Here is a 20929-nt window from a genome sequence, read left to right on the forward strand (position 1 = left end):
TCATCACTGTGTTCTTTGATTACTGGCACATAGTAGATGCTCAAAAATGCTTCCTGTTATAAAAAGACTAAATGATCATGATTGGTGTACCCATAATTTTAAAAGGACTTAATGTTAATGAATGAGGAATGAGATTTGACAGAGTTTTTACGTGAATAGGAGGGCTTATGTAAATTAGCAAGAAGTTACATGGGTGTCAGGAATTTTGGTTCCAAGGGATTGGGCTTGGGCAAAATGAGAGTTTAATGGCTCATCCAATCAAACTGAAGCAGGCCAGGGATGCATGTGGCACTGGGCATGTAGCACCACACACCTGGCCACCACCAAGATGTCTCCATCTCTCATCTCAGCTTATTTCTTCATCTCAGCTTCATTTTGTCAGACATACTTGGTCTAGAAACTTGGAGCTCTCAACCTCTCAGCCTCTCACCAGAGAGGGAGTGAACCTCTTCCCTGAATTTCAATTTGGTAAAATCCAGGGAGGAGCTAGGATTGGCCTAGGCTAGGACCTGTGCTTACTCCTGCGGCCAGGTCACTGTGATTGGCAGCCTGGATTAGAACCACTTGGTTGGAGTGGGAGGTGAAGAAGTTCCACAAAAGAAGAAGGATGCTGTTCTTTTAAGAAAAGAGAGTTGCTAAGTAAACTGAACCATTGATATCCACTGCAAAAAGGTGGGCAGGATAAGAATTTCAACAGAAATTTTGTGCATACCTGGTACTAACTTATTATACCAAATTTCATCAAAACTCAATGTACTAGAACTACAGAACTTCGACACGGAGATAGGTCTTAAAGCTCCTAGACCCAGGAGTTGAGGCAATATACAGACCTTCCATACACTCTGCATTACCACTCAATATTTGCCTAGGAAGCCCAGACAAAAGAAATCTGTCTGAGATATTTTATTGAAAAGACATTCCAAACAGTTTTTTCTCTAACGCCTCTGGTGAACTTCCCAGACTATGTGAGAGATAAGCCATGCAAATGGATAGAAGATTCCATAGCATGAAATAGTGATTCACTTACAAATTAACCCATTAATGTAATGCAATTCCAATAAAAATCCTAAAAGGTTTTTCATTGAACTGAATAAACTGATTCTAGATTCTATGTTTAGAGCCCCAAATAGGCAAGACACATTTGAAGAATAAATAAGTAGGGGAAACTACCCTTCCAGATAACAAGCCTTAGTATAAAGTAAGACAGGGTGGTAATGGCACTGGTATAGACGGATAATTGGAAAGTGTGGCAGGCAGCTCTAAGATGGTCTCAGTGATCCCCACCTCCTGGTATTCAGGCTCTTGTGTTATCTCCTCTCCTTGAGTATGGATTTAGTGACTCACTTCTAAGGAACAGAATATGGCAGAAGTGATGGGATGTCACTTCCGAGATTAGATTAAATAAAGACTGTGATTCTTGTCTTGGGAGCGCTCTCTCACTTTCTTTTTCTCCAGTCTCTCACTCAGAGGGTAAGAAAGCTGTCATGTTGTGAGCAACGCTATGGAGAGCCTCACATGGCAAGGAACTGATGTCTCTCATCAGCAGCCAGTGAGGACCTGAGGCCTGCCAACAGCCATGTGAGTAAGCTTGGAAGTGAGTCCTCTTCCGGTAGAGCTTTGAGATGACTGCTGCCCTGGTTGACCGGTTGATTTTGACCTTGTGAGAAACCTTGAACCAGAACTACCGAGCTACACCATTCCCAACTTCCTAGCCCACAGACACTATGAAATAATAAATGTTTATTGTTTTTAGCTGCTAAGTTTTGGGGTAATTTGTTGTGCAGTAATACACAACAAACACACACACACACTCACACACGAAATCTTGATATAAATGAGAGCTAGTGCTGCAGATCAGTGGGGACATGATGAATTTTTCAATGAATGGTGCTAGGATACCATAGTTTATCTATATGAAAAAAAAAAGTAGATTTCTCTATTTCGTGCCATAAAGAAAAACAAGTCCAAGTACATTAAAGATATAAATGTGAAAAGGCAAAACTTAAAAACATGAATAATAAAATATTAGTAAAATATTAGAGAAGGTCTTTATGAATTCGTGGTAGGAATTTCTTAATGAGATGTGAGAGTACAAAATAGAAAAGAAAAAAATATCTTAACTAAAACACACTATAAACAATTAAAAGACAAACCACAGAGTGGGAGAAGGTATGGGCAACACATATAGCCAGCAAAGAATCAGTATCCACAATATGTAAAAACTCTTACAAATCAATGAGAAAAAGATAACTCAAAAGAAAAAAATGACAAAAGAGAAAAACAGGCAGTTTGCAAAAGAGGAAACACAAATACCTAATAACCATATGAAAAAATCCTCCAATTCACTGGTAAACAAGGAAATGCAATTTAATATAAAAATGAGGTTCCTTTCATGCCCTTCAGATTAATTTAAAAATTAAAAGTCTGTCAGTATAAGCGTTGGTGTGGATGTGGAACAGCTGAAATGCACATACATTTGCTGGTATAAACCTAAATTGTTGTAAACACTTTGGAAAGTAATTTGACAGTATCCAGTGAAGTTCAAGATAGTATATCCCAGGATCCACTGCCAAATATATATTCTAGGGGATTATTGTGCCTATACTCTAAGAAACATTGTTTGGATAGGAAAAAAAATTAACAAAGCCTAAATGTCCAACAGCAAGAAAATAAATTGTGTTTTTTTTCATAAGGCGGAATACTATACATAAGCGAAAATGAACGAATCAGAAGAACATATTCCAACATGGATAAATCTCACAAATAGAAATGGAAGAATTGAAAGTTGCCAAAGGATCCATATGGCACAATACCATTTTTGCACATTTTAAACTGTGCAACAATATAATGTGTTGCTTAGAGCTAAATACACATCTAGCAATGGGATTAGGAAGTGCCTGGGAATAAACAACTTCAAATTCAGGAACATGATTTCCACTAAGGGGTGGTGGAGGAAGCAACAAGAGAGGCATAGACTGGGATTTGAATGTTTTGACATTGTTTCATAACATAAGCTGGGTGTTGAGTAAATGGATAATTGTTATATTATTCTTTATACTTCTCTGTATATCAAATGTTGTATAATGTATTTTTTTAAAGCTTTAAAGTAATAAACACCACACATAGAAACAAAAGGGAAGACAGCAATGGAGAGGAAGGAGTAGTTTAGAATGGTGACTATTTGAGAAAGACGCAAATTCCAAATAGAGTTTACAAGTGTTTCTTTTTTGGTAGAAGGGACATTCGTTTCCTAGAGCTGATGTAACAAATAACCAGAAACTTGGTGGCTTCAAACAACAGAAATGTATTCTCTCACAATTCTGGAGGCTAACAGTGTGAAATCAAGGTGTCTGCAGGGCTATGCTCCCTCCAAAGGCTCTGGGGGATGTCAACTCAAATAAAGAGTCTGGGGAAAGGTTGATTAAAGGAGTCTATTTGATAATCAAGGTGAGGAATTTGAATCCCAGGAAACAGTCCAACAGAGTATTCTGAGGAACTGCTCTGAGGTCTGCAGATCTGAGTGCAGCTTTTAGACTTTGTAACAAAGCAGTGTGTGTGCAGTGGAAGTGTTTACATATCTAATATCCATACATTTCAAAGATAACATAAACAAGAGCTTTTCGGTTATACATCAAACAAGGCTTGGAGTGTTGATGTTATCTATGTGTGGAGGGAGGGAAGGACCAGAGCTGCTACTTTGCTCATTAATCTCCAAGAAATGCAGTATGGACGTAGGAGCTGGAGACCCTTTATCTTTTCCTGTTGCTGATTTCTCCAGCTGGTCGTGAGGTGTGGCAATGCAAGGTCATTGTGACACAGGCTGAAGATGGCCTGCCCGGCTGCTTCACAGGACAGCGTGGATTTCTATGTACGCAGTTTGCTTGCTAGGCTCCTGTTAGACCAGGGTGAGGGGTCCCCAAAAATCTGTCCACAGGGAGAATCCTTCCTTGCCTCTTCCAGCTTTGGGTGGCTCCAGTGTTCCTGGGTTGGTGGCAGCATCACTCCCATCTCTGGCTTGGTCTTCACACGGCCTTCTTCCCTGTGTCTGGAATCTCTCTCCCCTCTCTCTTCTAAGGTCACCAGTCAGAGGACTGAGGGCCCACTGTAGATCCAGGATGCGATCCTGACCTACATCTGCAAGACCCTATTTCCAAATAAGGTCACGTTCACAGGTACCGGAAGTTAAGACTCGGACATATTTTGGGGGGACACTATTCAACCTACTACAAGAGGCATATATATGTTTTTTCCTTTTTGTTAGTAAAATTAAGATTAGGAAATCTACTCAGGGTGTGTTTAAAACATTTTTATGGGTAAGTTAATTTTCCTTAATGAACCATTTTATTAGTTGCTCAGGTTCCTGTTGTCAGGCGTTTTAGATTTTTGCATTGGCAGTCTTTTTCTTTTTTTAGCAAATAGAGTGGACAGTTCAACAATGTATTAATGTGCTGTTTCAACCATAAACCAATAATCCTGGAAGAAAGGCTCAAGAGAATGAACTGTGGATAGTTATTCAATATTTATCCATATTTTACTTGAATGGCTGGCCACTTAAATTGTTGTGTGATAATATGATCATGTGGCTATGCTATACAATTATAACATAAGGAATATTGAGAATCTGTGTACTTTAATTACATATTCCCTACAACATCGAGACATTTCCAGTTGGTGGTCTTGGCATTTTAATTTTTGCCGATAGTATCATCTTTCTATCAGTTGATGAGGCTTGAAACCAAACTCATTATGGAGGTATAGATTTTTGGACCAGGAAGGGAACTTAGATCTCATCTCATCTCCCGCATTTTATTTTACAAATGAGGACACTCAGGACTAGAGCAGTTTCACAGTCTGAGTTTCAGAGCTAATTAGTTGAGTTAATGAGCAGTCCCAGGACTAAGACTCAGGTCTCCCAGCTACTACTTCAGTTTTTTTTTTTATCTTTACTTCATAGACTGGTACTAACACTACTACTAATAACAGCTAGCACTGATTAAGCCATTACCATGTACGACTGTGCTAAGTGTTTTTATGCACATTCTCTCATCGTGTTTTCAGACATATTCATTTCTCAGGGTCTCGAGCAATCTAACCACTTAATGTTTTATATATATCACATACTACATGATGTTTTCTTTCTCTTAGGTCTCAAGAGAACTCTATGGGAGGTGTACTTTCCTCATATCTCAGGCATCCTTGGGAGTGCTATTGTGGACAGATTTTTGGGACCCCTCTCCCTGGTCTAACAGGCGAATCTAGCAAGCAAACCGCTTAGGTTTTAAGTGAGTACAAAAGAAATCCATGCCGCCCTGTGAAGCAGCGTGCAGGCCATCTTCAGCATGTGTGGAAACGACCTTGCAGCCCCATATCTCATGACTGAAGACACCAGCTGGAGAAATCAGCAATAGGAAAAGATAAAGGGTCTCCAGCTCCTACGTCCACTGCTGCATTTCTTGGAGGCAAGGGAATAATTAATGACCCTGGTCCTTGCCTCCCTCCACACACAGATAACATCAGCATCTCTAAACTTGTTTGATGTATAACCAAGGAATTCTTGTTTATGTTACCTTTAATGTATAGTCTAGAGAAAAACCAGATGTACCCTATCCCTTTTTTGATATATATGAATCTAGTTGTAAGTTTTTTTCCTTTTCCCTGCATGTACACTCTTTTGTAAAAGAGACATAAGCTGCACTTAAACTCACACACCTTGGAGAAGTTCCTCAGAATGTTCTGTTGGACTGTTTCCCGAGATTTGAATTCCTCATCTTGATTATCAGATAGACTCTTTTAATTAACCTTCACCCAGACTCTTTATTTCAGTTGACACTATCATTTGGCAGTATTCCATGAACCTAGTTTTCTGCCAGAGTTAATGAAACTATTGCATGAATCACGGTGCTGCAAACCTAATCTTTAGAATGAAAGTTGTCCATATTTAGAATTATTTCTTTAGAATATATTTTCAAAATAAGAATTCGTAGGTTAAGGCATATGGATGTATTTAAGGCTCTTTAAAGGATATGACATTCTATATTCTGTTTCTTATTACATCAGAATATACAGATGCACCTCTGACTGGGAAGATGACAAGGATTAAACCTGCCGTGTCAAAAACAGAAGGTGAGACAAAAATGGATCAGAGAAAGACGTTTTATTACTCACAGCCTAACAAACACCAGGAGTATCACATGGGAGGCCAGTTCTGCCCACAAGCCTCACTGGGCAACGGTGTGGGCCCAGATGCTGACGGTGGGTTGTGAGGCAGCTGAGGAACCCAGGGCCAAGATCTCAGCATCTTCTGTGGCAAGCAGTAAACAAGGAGTCCCCCTTCCCTGGGAAGCTAGCAGTTGCTCCTTAGTCACGCTGTGGTTGCTGTGACCTATGTAATTGCCTACATACCAGCTGAGGATAAAGCTCAGTGTCAGAGGACAGATAGGTCTTGCAGTTTGGCATACTCAGCAAGTTGTGCAAGGGCCAGTGGGCCCTCAGGGACTGCCTTACCCCGTAACCTCATGTTGTATAATTGCTGCATGGTATTTCTTTTCTTTCTTTTTTTTTTTGGTAAGGAAGATTCACCCTGACCTAATATCCATTGACAATCTTCCTCTTTTTGCTTGAGGAAGATTCTCCCTGAGCTAACACCGTGCCAATCTTCCCCCACTTTGTATGAGGAATGCCTGCACGGCATGGCTGGTGAGTGGAGTATGTTGGCGCCGGATCTGAACCTGAGAACCCCAGGCCACCAAAGCAGAGCACGGGGAACTTTTAACCACTCGGCCGCCCGGCCGGGCCCTGCTTGTAATTTTTATATTCATTCTTGATTATGTTTCAGTTGGCAGATCTTCCAGTCCTCATTTTAGATCGATCTGCTGTACATTTAGAGGTTGACTTTAGCACCGATTAAAATGGACAACTCACACCACGTCAGGGAGTTACAGGAAAAGCAGAAAGGTACTGGAAAGAGGAGGGGATGGGCTTTGAAAAGAAGTCACTTTGTCTTCAGAACCTTTCTATTCTCTCTCTATATTTTTTTAACTTTTTCTTAAGATTATTGATAGTTTACAACCTTGTGAAATTTCAGTTGTACATTATTGTTAGTCATGTTGTAGGTGCACCACTTCACCCTTTGTGCCCTCCCCCCAACCCCCCTTTCCCCTGGTAACCACCAATTAGTTCTCTTTGTCTATATGTTTAACTTCCACCTATGAGTGGAGTCATACAGAGTTCATCTTTCTCTATCTGGCTTATTTCACTTAACATAATACTCTCAAGTCCATCTATGTTCTTGTGACTGGGACAATTTTATTCTTTTTGATGGCTGAGTAGTATTCTATTGTGTGTATATATATATATATATATATATATATATATATATATATATACACGGTATCTTCTTTATCCAATCACCAGTTGATGGGCACTTAGGTTGCTTCCACGCACGTCTCAGCTATTGTAAATAATGCTGTGATGAACATAGGGGTGCATGGGACTTTTGGATTTGCTGATTTCAAGTCTATTCTCTATTTTAAGTCATAGGTTTCCAAGCAAACGACTTCAGCATAAAACATTTAATGTTCTCCAGCGAAACATTGAGTAACTTCAGAAAATGTAAAGGTCACAGAAAACGTTACTTTATATATTTACGCATTTCCATGCCAATCCCCTCAAAGCATATCTTGGAATCCTCCCATCTCCCACTCCCCAAAATTTCCATCTCCTTCAGCGGCCCGGAGGCCCCTAAACAATGTTTCACTTCTCCGGCTGTTGGCGTGAGTGTCCCCACGCCTAAGTGCGCGGGACTGGGGGCGAGGGGAAGGGGGCGGGAGCAGGAGGCTCGGGGAGCCCGCGCCCCTCCAGCCAGCATCTCGCAGCCCGCGGGCAGCAGCGCCCTGCGGAGCCCGCGCGGGGCGCCCGGGACCGAACGGGTCTCGGACTCCCAACGGTCCAGCCTCGGTGGCCGCGGAGCCGGGCACAGCTCCGGGGCAGCGCGGCGCTCCCGGCGGCCTGGGTGAGCGGAGGGCGGCGGGGCGGCGGGGCGCGGGCGGGGCCGGCTCGGAGCGCTACTGCGGGGCTCCCGCACGGAGCCCTCCTCGGCGGGGTCCCTGGCCCGCGGAGGCCTGGCCTGCCTTCCTCCCTTTTGGGGGAGTAGAGTCTTTGCTAAAATTAGGTCCGAGCCCCCAACCAACCTTCCAACCAGCCCAGTTAGCATCCTGCTGCAAACCCCCAGCTAAGTGACTGCCCTTTGTAAATCCCAGGCTCTTTGGGGGGACCTCGAAGTGACTTCACACCGCACTCCCTCTTCTAAGAATTCAAAACTAAAAGAGACCAAATACCCATCCCTCCAGGCTTATTTTCCGCCCCTCTCCCCTCCTCACTTCTCTACACCCCGAAAGTTTCATCACTGAATTACCCATGTTTCCCCAGCAAGTTGTGCCTTTCCCAGCCTTCTTGCTTTTGCACCCCACTAACCCCACCTTCTGCCTAGAATACTCCCCTCCCCCATCCTCTCGGGACTGCTCTTTTCAGACCCAACTCAAATGTCATCTTCTGTGTCAATTTTTTTCCAGAAGTTTCTTTTCCTGCCAGTCTCTCTCAGCCCTTTGTTAATTCACCTTTTCTTGACGTTGACCACCCTGTGTGTGTGTTTCCTGGTCTGTGTCCCCAATTTGTGTGTTTTGCTTTGGAGGGGCTCCTTAGTTTTATTTTTAGCCAGAGCAGCCAAGCCAGCAGAAGCCCCTCAATAATCACTGGTGTACTAATGCAGGAAGGGATAGGGTTACAGGAATGGGCACAAGGGAAAGGAGTTTGGTTGAAGTGGCTTTGCACTTAAAATGCAGGGGTGCAACTTGCTCACTTACTTCAGTATTCTACATGTGGAGGAGTCCAACATCCTATTACGCCTGAAAATGACTAGGAATGCTTTGTGGAGGTCCAATGAACCTCCAAAATTGAGCTTTAGGAGAAGGGGTGGTGAGAATTTAGAATGATTGCATGTAGCAGAAAGTCCTTTGTGGAGGAGATGGGAGGACGGGAGGGAGAAGATGAACGAGTGTTTATCCTGCATTCACTCTTGTGCTCTTATGGCTAGCAAACTGTGAATACTTGGAGTAAGAACCTGCCTCTTTCATTGCAGAAGTAATCTTGTGAAATCCTACAATTCTTAGAGAATTTTAGAGTCCTTTTTTTTTTTTTTTTGCTGAGGAAGATTGGCCCTGAGCTAACGTCTACACCAGTCTTCCTCTATTTTGTAGGCGGGACACCACCACAGCGTGGCTTGTTGAGTGGTATGTAGGTCCATGCCCGGGATCAAAACCTGCAAACCCCAGGTCCCCTAGGTTCTAAATTTTAAGTCCTAAGATATATAGGGGAAAAAAATATAAACATACAGGGCTGGTGGTGGCATAGTGGTTAAGTTCGGCAAGCTCAGTTTCTGGTGGCGCAGGTTGGGATCCCCTGGGTGGACCTATACCACTGTTTGGCAGCCATGCTATGGCGGCAACCCACACACAAAATAGAGGAAGATTAGCACAGATGTTAGCTCAGGGTGAATCTTCCTCAAGCGAAAAAGAGGAAGATTTGCAACAGGTGTTAGCTCAGGACGAATCTTCCTCAGCAAAAGAATATATATAAACACATATTGTATGTTATTGTATATGATATACACACATAAAATACATGTAAAATATGCACATGATTATATTTTTTAAAGGACCATACGGAAAGTTATAAAATTGAAAAGTACAGTTCTGGGGCTGGCCTGATGGCATAGCAGTTAAGTGCGCACATTCTGCTTCAGCGACCCGGGGTTCACTGATTTGGATCCCGGGTGTGGACATGGCACTGCTTGGCACACCATGCTGTGGTAGGCTTCCCACATATAAAGTGGAGGAAGATGGGCATGGATGTTAGCTCAGGGCCAGTCTTCCTCAGCAAAAAGAGGAAGATTGGCAGGTGTTAGCTCAGGGCTAATCTTCCTTAAAAAAAAAAACAAAAAAGAAAAGAAAAATACAGTTCTTCCTCTACTTCCCTCCCTCAGGCTTTCTCACTCAAGGTGATCATTGTTAATAATTTATTGTGTATCTTCCCTAGAAAGCTTTCAGTGTATTTTACCAAATCTATTACTGATTGTAATTTTATATAATTACATAAATGCAAATTGCGTAATATATGTAATTGCTTAAAGAAAAAATATGATAGAAAACATGCTACCAATTAAACCTTTTTAAAGTGTGCATCTTAGAATAGATGAAATACCATATATATGCATATACACACTTTAAAAAATTTATGCACTTGGTCTCATCATGCAGTGTTGTTAGCTTGCTTTTTTTCTTTCCATGTAACAATGTCTTGCAAATATTTTTATAGCTGTATATATAGCTCTACCTCATTCTTTTTATTGCTAATATCTGCATTAAAATTTTATTGGACAGGGTACTACAGTACGATTAATGGGTCCTTTATTAGGGGATACTTTGATTGTTTCCAGGGAGTGTGTTTGTTTTCTTGCTTGTGTTTGCTGTCACAAGCATGTTGCAGTGAACAACCAAGCTTGTGTGTATGTACACACACATGCACACACACTTATAGAATGTGTGTCTATAGTAAGTTCATCTGTATTTGCTAAGATCGTTCCATTTCAACTATGTCATCTATTCAAAGTGTTGCTGCAGTTTTTAGGAATTTCTCTGTATAAAGTAGTTGGAGACATTTTCTAACTTAAAATTAAACAGTTGCTTCACTCTTTGGAAGTGGTAGCTGATATTTTAATATTTAGACTTCATTACATACCAAGGACGATTTGAGATTTGAAAACTATGTAAAAAATGTATCTCAAATTATTTTGTTAGAGGAAGAATTCTACAACTGCCCCCAAGCAAAATCTCCCAGTGCCCAAAATGGCAGTGGTTATCTATTTATTTAGAGAGTCGTAGCTGTATGATTCATTTAAAAATTTTTAAACCATAACAAACTATTTAGAATGGATTTGTTTCTCAACCAGGATAGTAATTAATTCCTGGGTATCAGTTTCCTATATTTGGTGTTGACAGACTGCTAACCCTAAAGACTATGTTCCCAAAATAAGAGCCTGTCCTGTCCTTAGCTTGAAATCTATGTAAGTCAGCGCTCAATTGATGAGCACAATTGGAACTCTTTACATAGAACGTGTATTCTGTGAGGAGTATTCTAATCAACTTCTGAAGTTAAATGCAGGTTTTTTTCCTTAAACAGCTTTATGTAAATCTCAAGGAATGTGAGGTAACAAGACACACATAGAGTAGAAAGTTGTATATATTTAAATATGTTTACCTGAATTAAGGCTATCGCTTATGTTTATTAGATTACCATATGAGCAGAGTAATTCACAGTGACTTCTTTCAGTGCATTTTATTATAAATTTGGTAAATTCTTGATTCAGAGATTTTTGGAAACTACCTAGGAGTGCTGGCCCAAAAGCATCGAGTAGACCTGAATCTACTCCCTAACATGTTAACATTAAGAATCTGTGCTTGTATAAAACCGCATTTTATCATTTGTTGATTTCAACTGATTCTGAATCCTTGCTTTTCGTGACCTTTTGGAAGAACAAATAGGATAGGGCATAATTCTAAACTTATTTTTCCCAACTAAATTCTCCCCTTTTTGACCTCTTCGTGGCTTTTCCTCTTTACTTCTATCTCTAGATTTCTTCCCTCTGCTTGTTTGTGAATTGCACTTGTCCTTCAAGGCCATCTTATGTCCAAACCCTCCACAAAATCCTCTTGTCTATTTTGTCCACACTAACTTCTTCCTTCTCTGAACTCTTTTTCCAGTGGAACTCCACAGTTTTACACTCTTGATTGATTTGTGAGGATTACTTATCTCCCTAATAAGATTGTGCATTCTCGAGGACTAGAGTCTTGCCTTGCCTTCTGTCTCCCAGGGTGAATCTCATAGCCCTGGGCACGTAATATGGCGGCCATGGCTGTGGCACAGAGATAGAGGGAGAAGCCTTCATTTTTTTCTTCTCATTCTACTGTCTGCCTTCCAGCTTTCCTTCTTTCTTTTCTTTTTCCCTTTCCTTTTTACTTGCTTTCAGTTTCCCTTCTCTGAGCCTATGGATTCAGCCTGACCTTAGTAACCATAGACATTGTTTAACCTACCTGGTGATATTCAGAGCTAACTTAAGCATTTTTAGCTTTTAATATCCTTTCTTTGCAAGATTACAAATAGCGATTTGAGCAAAGGGGGAAACTGAGGCCTACAGATGTTTAACATGGTTAACAGCTCCTCAATGCCTAAACTGATTGTATCTTTTTTGTTTTTTAATCTTTCTCTCTTCTTTAGTTTCAAAATGCTTTTTTTTCCCTCGGTAGATTTGAGGGGAAGTTTTCCAAACAAAACCCTCCTGATAGACTGTCAGTAAATTGGTCATTTCCTCAGTCAGTGTTTATCATGTTTTTCTTTTCTTTTTTTTAAGTAACATTTTAAAATTGAGATCTACTTCACATAACATAAAATTCACCCTGTTAATTAAAGCGTACACTTCAGTAGTTTTTATTGTGTTCACTGTGTTGTGCAACCATAACCACTATCCAATTCCAGAACATTTCCATCACCCAGAAAAGAAACCCGTGCCTATGAGCAGTTAGGCTCAATTCTTCCCCTCATCCCCTGGCAACCACTGATCTACTTTCTGTCTCTATGGATTTGCCTTTCTGACCCGTTTATATAAATAGATTCATACAATACGTAGCCTTTTGGGGGCCGGCCCTGTGGCGCAGCGGTTAAATTCACATATTTCGCTTCGGCGGCCCAGGTTCCGCCGGTTCGGATCCCAGGTGCAGACATGGCACTGCTTGTCAAGCCATGCTGTGGCAGGCATCCCACATATAAAGTAGAGGAAGATGGGTACGGATGTTAGCTCAGGGCCAGTCTTCCTAAAAAAAAAACGTAACCTTTTGTGTTTGACTTCTTTCACTTAGTGTGATGTTTTCAAGGTTCATCCACGTTGTAGCATGTGACAGTCCTTCATTCCTTCTTGTGATTGAAAAATATTCCATTTTATGGATATACCACATTTTGTTTATGTGTTCATCACCTATTTGGACATTTAGGTTGTTTCCACTTTATGGCTATTGTAGATAATGCTACCATGAACATTTGTGTACAAATTTTTGTGTGAACATATGTTATCAATTCTCTTGGGTGGAATGGCTACTAGAATTCCACCTAGGAGTGAAATTATTGGATCTTATGATAATTCTGTGTTTAGCTTTTTGAGAAACTGCTAGACCCTTTCCCACAGAGGCTGCACTGTTTTACATTCCTGCCGGCAATGTATGAAGATTTAAATTTCTCTGCATCCTTGCCAACAGTTTTTATTGTCTTTTTAAAAAAAATTATAGCCATCCTATTGGGTGTAAAGTGCTATCTTGTTGTGGTTTTGATTTGCATTTCCCTAAGGGCTAATGATGTTGAATATCTTTTCATGCACTTGTTGGTCATTTGTATATCTTCTTTTGGAAATATCTACTTTGATTCTTTGCCCATTTTTAAATTGCCCATTTTATATTGAGTTATTTGTCTTTCTTTTCTTTCTTTTTCTTTTTGAGGAAGATTGGCTCTGAGCTAACATCTGTTGTCAGTCTGCCTCTTTTTATTTGAGGAAGATTGTCCCTAAGCTAACTTCCATAACAATATTCCTCTATTTTTTTTTTTTAAAGATTTTATTATTTCCTTTTTCTCCCCAACACCCCCGGTACATAGTTGTATATTCTTCGTTGTGGATTCTTCTAGTTGTGGCATGTGGGACGCTGCCTCAGCGTGGTTTGATGAGCAGTGCCATGTCTGCGCCCAGGATTCGAACCAACGAAACACTGGGCCGCCTGCAGCGGAGTGCGCAAACTTAACCACTCGGCCACGGGGCCAGCCCCTATTCCTCTATTTTTTTTGTATGTGGGATGCCACCACAGCATGGCTTGGTGAGTGGTGTGTAGGTCCGTGCCCGGGATCCGAACCTGTGAACCCCAGGCTGCCGAAGCAGAGCATGGGAACTTAACTGCTATGCCACTGGGCCAGCTCCTGTCTTTTCACTTTTTGATAATGTCTTTGGTGCATAAAAGTTTTTAATTTTGACTAAGTTTATTAATTTTTTTTCTTTCGTTGCTTGTGGCTTTATGTGTCATATCCAAAAAATCATTCCCTAATCCAAGATTTGGACAACTCTGCCTAATCCAAAGTCACGAAGATTTTCACCTGTGTTTCCTTCTAAAAGTTTTATAATTATTGCTCTTAAATTTAGGTCTTTGATCCATTTTGAATTAATTTTTTTATATGGTGTGAGATAGAGATCCAAATTCATTCTCTTACAGGTGTATCCACATGTTTTTCCAGTTGTCCCAGTACCATCTGTTGAAAAGACTGTTATTTCCCAGTTGAACTATCTCGGCACTCTTGTGAAAAATCAATTGACCGTAAATGTATGAATTATTTCTAGCCTCTCTAATCTATTTCATTGGTCTATATGTCTGTCCTTATGCCAGTACCACATTGTTTTGATTACTGTAGCCTGTAGTAAGTTTTGAAATTGGTGAGTATGAGTCCTCCAACTGACCATTTATTTTAAAAGAAATGAAACTTATCATCTTAACAGAACATAGAGGTTGAAAGACTGAAATTAATTAGGTTTATTAGTGTTATAAAAAATGCTCAATATATATATGTTGAATACATATATGTTGAATATTAAATGTATTGAATATTAAATATATTGAATACTAATATAATGTTATTTCTATTCTCTGTGTGTGTGTGTGTGTGTGTGTATATATATATATATATATATATATTTTTTTTTTTTTAAATCAAGCACAGTTATATATATCACCAAGCACAGAATCTGGCATTTAATTGTTGGCAGTTAGTATTACTTGCCCAGTCTTCTCCATGGAAGTTGTATGTATCCTCCCAAGGCTTATCTTAAATGACAGCTCCTCCTTAGGGATTTCCCTCCCAGGCTTTCTCCTCTGATACCGCAGATTCTTGTGCACACTTTGGCTGGTTCCAATGAAACTGTAAGTGTTTGTCAGTATGTTTGCCTCCCTCATTAGGCTGTGTGCTCCTTGCCAATGCCTAGAGGTGAGAGAACAGTGCTTGTTTCAGGAAATACAAAAGTTGTTTTGACTTCAGACAGCACAGACTGCAAAGGCAATAGAAGAAACTGGAGAGAGAGGTTGGAACCGAGTCAGGGAAGCCCTGGAGGACTCAAGAATTTGTATTTGGCACCCAGCGGAGGCCTGTATAGGGCAGTGATCTGGTATGATCTGAAGTTTAAAGAGATCATTCTTGGCTGTATGATTGGGTAAGACCTGTAACTTATCTGAATCCTGACTTCAGTATCAATAAGGGAGAGTTGAACTAGGTGATTTATAAGGGTTTTTTCTACTTCTGAAATTATGTGCCGTGAATCTCAACTATCTGGAATCCTCAGGGAATGAATTGTGTTGGATAATAACATTTTATGAAAATTTAATCTGTGCCAACACTTTAAAAATAGTAGCCATTTTTAGAGGGAAAACTCATTAAGAATTATTGCATACTTCCCTGATTTCTTAAACAAAATATCATGATTCAATTTTCACTTTTCTTTGATGGCTTAAATAATAGTGGCTCTGTAGTGGCTCAGATAACTGTGTGGCTCTAGAAAGAGCACTGGTTGCCTACAGAGAAACTCTCCAGTCCTGCTGAGCTCAATCAGTACATGTGTTTTACCATTATATTGAAATTAAAGTAAATTTTACTTTGGTTTCAGAAACCAGACGACCATGCCTATCAATATCCTTTGAGAGAAGGCATGATTCTCTTACTGAGTAAAGTGCATTGTTTTGCAGAATTCAAAAGCATAAATCTGAGCAGAGTGATAGTCAGTTGATATGACTTCACTAATATGTATCATTATACTTGTTCTTGAGTTATTATAGATCGCATGACCAACTCCTCTAGGCCAATTTCAAGTGTGAGAATGTAATGCACACACAACTCCTGGGTATCGTAGATTTTTGTTGTATCCAATAATAACTCAAGGATGTGTAATTATTTATTTTCCAAGCATATTTACTTATGTGTGAAGAAGATAGACAGTAATTGTGGCCAAGGAACAAAGACAAAACCTAGGATTTATAAAAGAGGAGTGAGCAAAAAAACCCTGCAGATTTTGGGAACAATGTTTCCTATTTGCACATCTTCGGGGTAGGAGTGTAAACAGATTAGCCGGCAGCTAAAAGATAGGTTAGTTTGCGTATTTCTGTTCTTGAGTAGACCAATTTAGGATATCAAAGAAAACAATTTCAGCCATTTATGGGTTCTTTGGAAAACCTGGTGAGGGCAGCTGTGGGGTACAGGTTATAGGCTGTCTCTGTGTCTTACGGAGGCTGCTGGTGGCCCTCCATAAGAAGCACCGTCTTACTTAGGTCAGATCTGCTGCTGTATCCTCAGAATTTCTCCCTAGAGAACCTCTTTCTCTGTCTTCTTCTTTTGAATTATGTGCTTTGGAATTTATTCTTTTCTTCTTCAAGTATTTACTATTATTCTGGTTTCTGACTCTTAGCCATATCCTGAAAACTTCTTTTTTAATGGAGGCTTGGTTATTACCCTATAATATGGTTTTTTCCATAACTGACATTTTCTCCCATTCCACTGGTGTCCCCTAATTTTCCTGGTTATGTACTCACGATAACTCCCACACTCCCTTATAATTAGAGCTTCTCTGATTGGGTAGGTCAGACTTATACTTTCTATGATACCATTGCTTCAATAAATAGTCATAATCACATTTTAGCATGAATTTTGTTTGGAGTTGGGATATTCATTATGGCTACTAAGAGGACATTTTCTGCTTTTGCAGAGTTCTCGGTTATGCTCATATAGATGAGGTAGATGGATGGGCAGTTGAGTATCTGGTTGGAGAATTGTATTATATCACAGAGTTCCTCCAAGCAAGGAACATTTCGGTTCATGTAGCTCTTTGCTTGGTCTCTTGGACAAGTCAGCATCTCCGCGGTGATCACCAATGGGTCTTCTACTACAGTGGCTGTCAATCATTTTTCAGCCCTTGTATACGGAAGACAGGTGCCCTCCCACCAGTTGCAGTGGTTCCTATGACAGGGATGGGATGTGTGTGGAGCCGCAGCCCTCTGGGGGCATATCGTAATCAGGAGGAGCGCTTATAGTTTGCAAAAGCCCCTAGGGTTGTGTGTGCGTGCTATCCCCCTTAAAAAAAAATAATCTCTCTAGCCCTGTAAACTTAGCTTCTTTAGACAATAAAGAAGAAAAAAATGATTTTGCTACCTGTCTGGCTTCAAGGGGAGGATTAAGTTAATGCATAACACTCAACTTACGGTGCAATTTTAAAGAAAACATTTTATAATCCTAGGTTTTGAAGTTTAAAGTGTTCTGCAGAAGGAAAGAGGGAACAACATGAGCGCTGAACAAGTTGGCCCAAGGGCTCCAGAAGAGGCAGCTCCTCCTTCTTCGGAAGAGACAGCCCCTCCTTCAGAAGATATTGCCCCTCCGGATCTGCAAGATGAGGCTCCACCTCCTTTGAAAGAAAAATCCCCGCCCCCTCCAGGAGAGGCAGCCTTTGCGGAAGATGCTGCCCATCCTTTCCAAGAAGGTCCTTCGCCTTCTGCAAGCGATTATCTGAATCTCATTCCTTCTGAGGAAAAGATAATTCTTCCAGACGATGACGAGCCGGATCCACATAGAGTTCGACCTAGGCCTGCACCCCGATTGGTCCAATCAGTGCTTTCTGAAATGCTCTCTCAGTCTTCTCGTAGGTCATCCAAATTTCGCCGCAGCATGAGTGGCATTCCAAATCTACAGGAAACATTGAAGGAGAAACAGGTTTTGCTTATAATAAGGTTTTTTATATGTGTCTCTTTAATGCAAATGAAATATATTGGTGGTTTTTCTTCATAATTACAGTTTTTACACGTAGTTTTCTTTCTTCAGGCAAGATTTAGAGATGCAAGGGAAAGCCGAAGACTGAAAATTGACCCTTTATACAAATATATATTTGAAATTCTATCGGAAAATCTTGGCCTGGACTTAGTAACGGTTGAAGAATTAATTTTGGATTCTCTGTCTGTGAGTTTGTCTTATCATTATTTGTTTATTCATTTTTTAAAGATTGGCACCTGAGCTAACATCTGCTGCCAATCTTCTTCTTTTTATTTTTTTTCTTGTCTTCTCCCCAAAGCCCCCCAGTTTATAGTTGTATGTTCCAGTTGTAGGTCCTTCTGGCTCTGCTATGTGGGACGCCACCTCAGCGTGGCTTGATGAGCGGTGCCATGTCGGTGCCCAGCATCCAAACCGGTGAAACCCTGGGCCGCTGAAGTAGAGCTCGAGAACTTAAGCACTTGGCCATGGGGCCGGCCCCCATTACTTTTTAAATTGCTCTTTGAAAAGTGATTGATTTAAGAAACTGGCATCATTGTCATGAACAACAAAACATTCAGAAAGAGAAGGTTGGAATTTTACTGAGTAGAGAAGCTTTATTTTATGTAGTTATAGCCAGTTGATTGATATTTCTAGTAAGGTCTATTATTGAGGAGGAAGGAAAGAGAAGAGTTAGCAGCTAGAATTTGGCTAAGATTCTGACTCGAAATGGCTTCTTCAGACGTTAGAGAGATGGTCAAGCACAGGTAGAGTAATATTTTAAAAGTACAGGTTATATGAATTACATATGCAGATTATTTAGATAGAAAAGTAAACTACATAAATATGAGCTAGGGAACAGTGACTATTGCATGAGTTTAGTAGAAAACTGGGCAATTACCATATGTCTCACTGTGCCAGCCCTGGATTATGCCTACTTTCCTGGCATCCTAAAAGTGTCACTCCTAAAAAGGTCCCAGTTTTGGAGGATGAATTTATATGGTCACTCTAATTATATATGATAAGCTGTGGCTTTCATAGTAGCTCTCAGAAGCAGTGTCACAGCTTCCTTCCCCATATCTCTGATGCTAAATTAATTTTCAATAAGATTACTACTAGCTACTTGAGCTTTTCATCACCTCTAGGAGTGGACTGGACTGGAGTCTCAGCAAGACCAGTGAGCAGGTACATGCTGGTGGTGAGCCGATTGGCTCACTGAAGACATTGGTGAGAGAGTTGGGGTGGGGGCAGTGTTTGGTGAGGTTGTCATCGTTGGGGTCCATACATCCAACTTTTACAGGGACCAGTGAACTTGTGCAAAATTCTTTAGCTTGCTTTAGGAGCTAAGATTCTGTGGAATGGTTCCTAAAAGAGCCTCTCTCTCTTGCTTGATGCAATGTGTTGCCAAATTCTGGAAAGTTGTCTGCCCTTCATTTCTTCCAGGACCCTTATAAAACTTTAGAACTGGCAGTCCCCTGACTGTGTGAATGGGATTGCTGGTTTTTATGCTCTGTTAGCGTGTTACATTGAGGTGGGAATGTGATTGATGCAGAGAGGTCAATAACTCTGAGTGATTTTAATGGCAAAGGATAGAAAAATGCATGGAGATGTTACATAAAACAAGAGGTGCCGCAGCAAGCACCTGGAAGTAGGGTGTGGTTTCCCAAGTCCCCAGTGTTCCCTGCAGGAATGTAGGGGTGCAGTCAAGGATAGCTTCATGGGCATGTGGGCTGTGCAGTCGAACAGGCCCCTGTGCTGAAGGGCCCTGCACTTGGTTTAATGATCTCCTGTTGCCATCTTGATATTCTTAATAATTTTTTAACAAGTGGTCCTGCATTTTCGTTTTGCACTGGGCCCCACAAATTCTGTAGCCTGCCTTGGCTGTGGATGATACCACCCATATAGTAAGAGGATTCTCTTTGCCATTCTTGGGTTGGTTTTGTTTGTTTGTATTGTTTTTTTAATTTGTTTTAATACTCTCCTGGCCTCCCTTCCATACTGACTATTTTGGCTCCTCTGGAGACTCTGGCTATGTGTCTATCTATTCTCCAAGTAGAAGAAAGTGGTACAAAACAACCCTATACACGTGCCTGAGTAGATGACTATGAGATGAAGGAAAGGCCAGTTTCTAAGAGAGTGTTTCTAAGTAGGCCCAGGCTTCAGGCCTGTCCCGAGGACCATTCCTTCCCTTGGTTAGAGAGGAAATCAGTTGGTGATCAACTTTGTTTCACCTGAAATTTGCTACATCAAAAATTTGGCTAACCCTGCTATTGGAATCCCAGCAACTCTACAAAGGTTAGGCATAGACTTTGAGTCTGGCCAGTGCCTTCAGTGGCAGACAGCACCTAGGACTAAGTCAGGGAGATGCGTGCCACAGAGCTAGTAATCTCACCCTTAAATATTTGCCAGCTGGCTTTCTGGGCTAAGCTTCTCTGCTTAGAGGGAGTCTTTCTCACTGACTAGCTTGTTGGCCAAGAATTGGGAGGGCCATATGCCTCCAAACCCTTCCACTTGTCATTCCTGGGCTATGTCTTGGAATTTGGGTCTAAGTGGTTAGATTCTTCCTTTTAGCCTGTCACAGACCAGGCCAGACGCTGGTTAGGCTACAAGAAAGGAAATCTAGGTCTTAAGGGAAGAATCAAGCCAGGAAAGGTGTTTCCTTAAGAGTTGTTTGTAAATTGCAAAGCCACAGAGGAGGGAAGATAGCACAACCAGGAGGGAAACCAATGTCAAGATCTGGGAGAGATGAGAGTGCTTATATGGTTGAAAGGATAAGGCAAGGACATATAGTAAACTGGCATCAAGATTGGTGGACAAGTGAGTAAAAAGATGGAACAAGGAGCAATGGGTGGCATGGTTTGGTGTGGTGGTTTAGGAAACTGGGTACATGGAAAAGTTTTCCTTTTATGTGAAGCCTGGTGTACAATTCAGAGCACAAGCACTCGTTAAAGGCACCACAACACTGAGGACAACAGAAGGTGTGATGGTTACCTTGTTTGCCTTCAGATCC

At 40.9% G+C, this 20929-nt stretch overlaps 1 protein-coding gene across 1 annotated transcript in view; it reads left to right on the forward strand.

Annotated features, from left to right (window-relative positions):
* The first annotated feature begins 7873 nt into the window (after positions 1-7873).
* The window catches only part of DNAH8 (dynein axonemal heavy chain 8), a 283921-nt gene continuing 270865 nt past the window's right edge, over positions 7874-20929 (forward strand). Inside the window, exons 1-3 of the mRNA XM_070586021.1 lie at positions 7874-8011; positions 17417-17886; positions 17995-18129. Of these exons, the coding sequence (XP_070442122.1) occupies positions 17461-17886; positions 17995-18129 (561 nt within the window). The 5' untranslated portion in view covers positions 7874-8011; positions 17417-17460. The remainder of the gene's footprint in view (positions 8012-17416; positions 17887-17994; positions 18130-20929) is intronic.

The sequence above is a fragment of the Equus przewalskii genome, chromosome 19, assembly GCF_037783145.1.
Source record: "Equus przewalskii isolate Varuska chromosome 19, EquPr2, whole genome shotgun sequence".
NCBI lineage: Eukaryota > Metazoa > Chordata > Mammalia > Perissodactyla > Equidae > Equus > Equus przewalskii.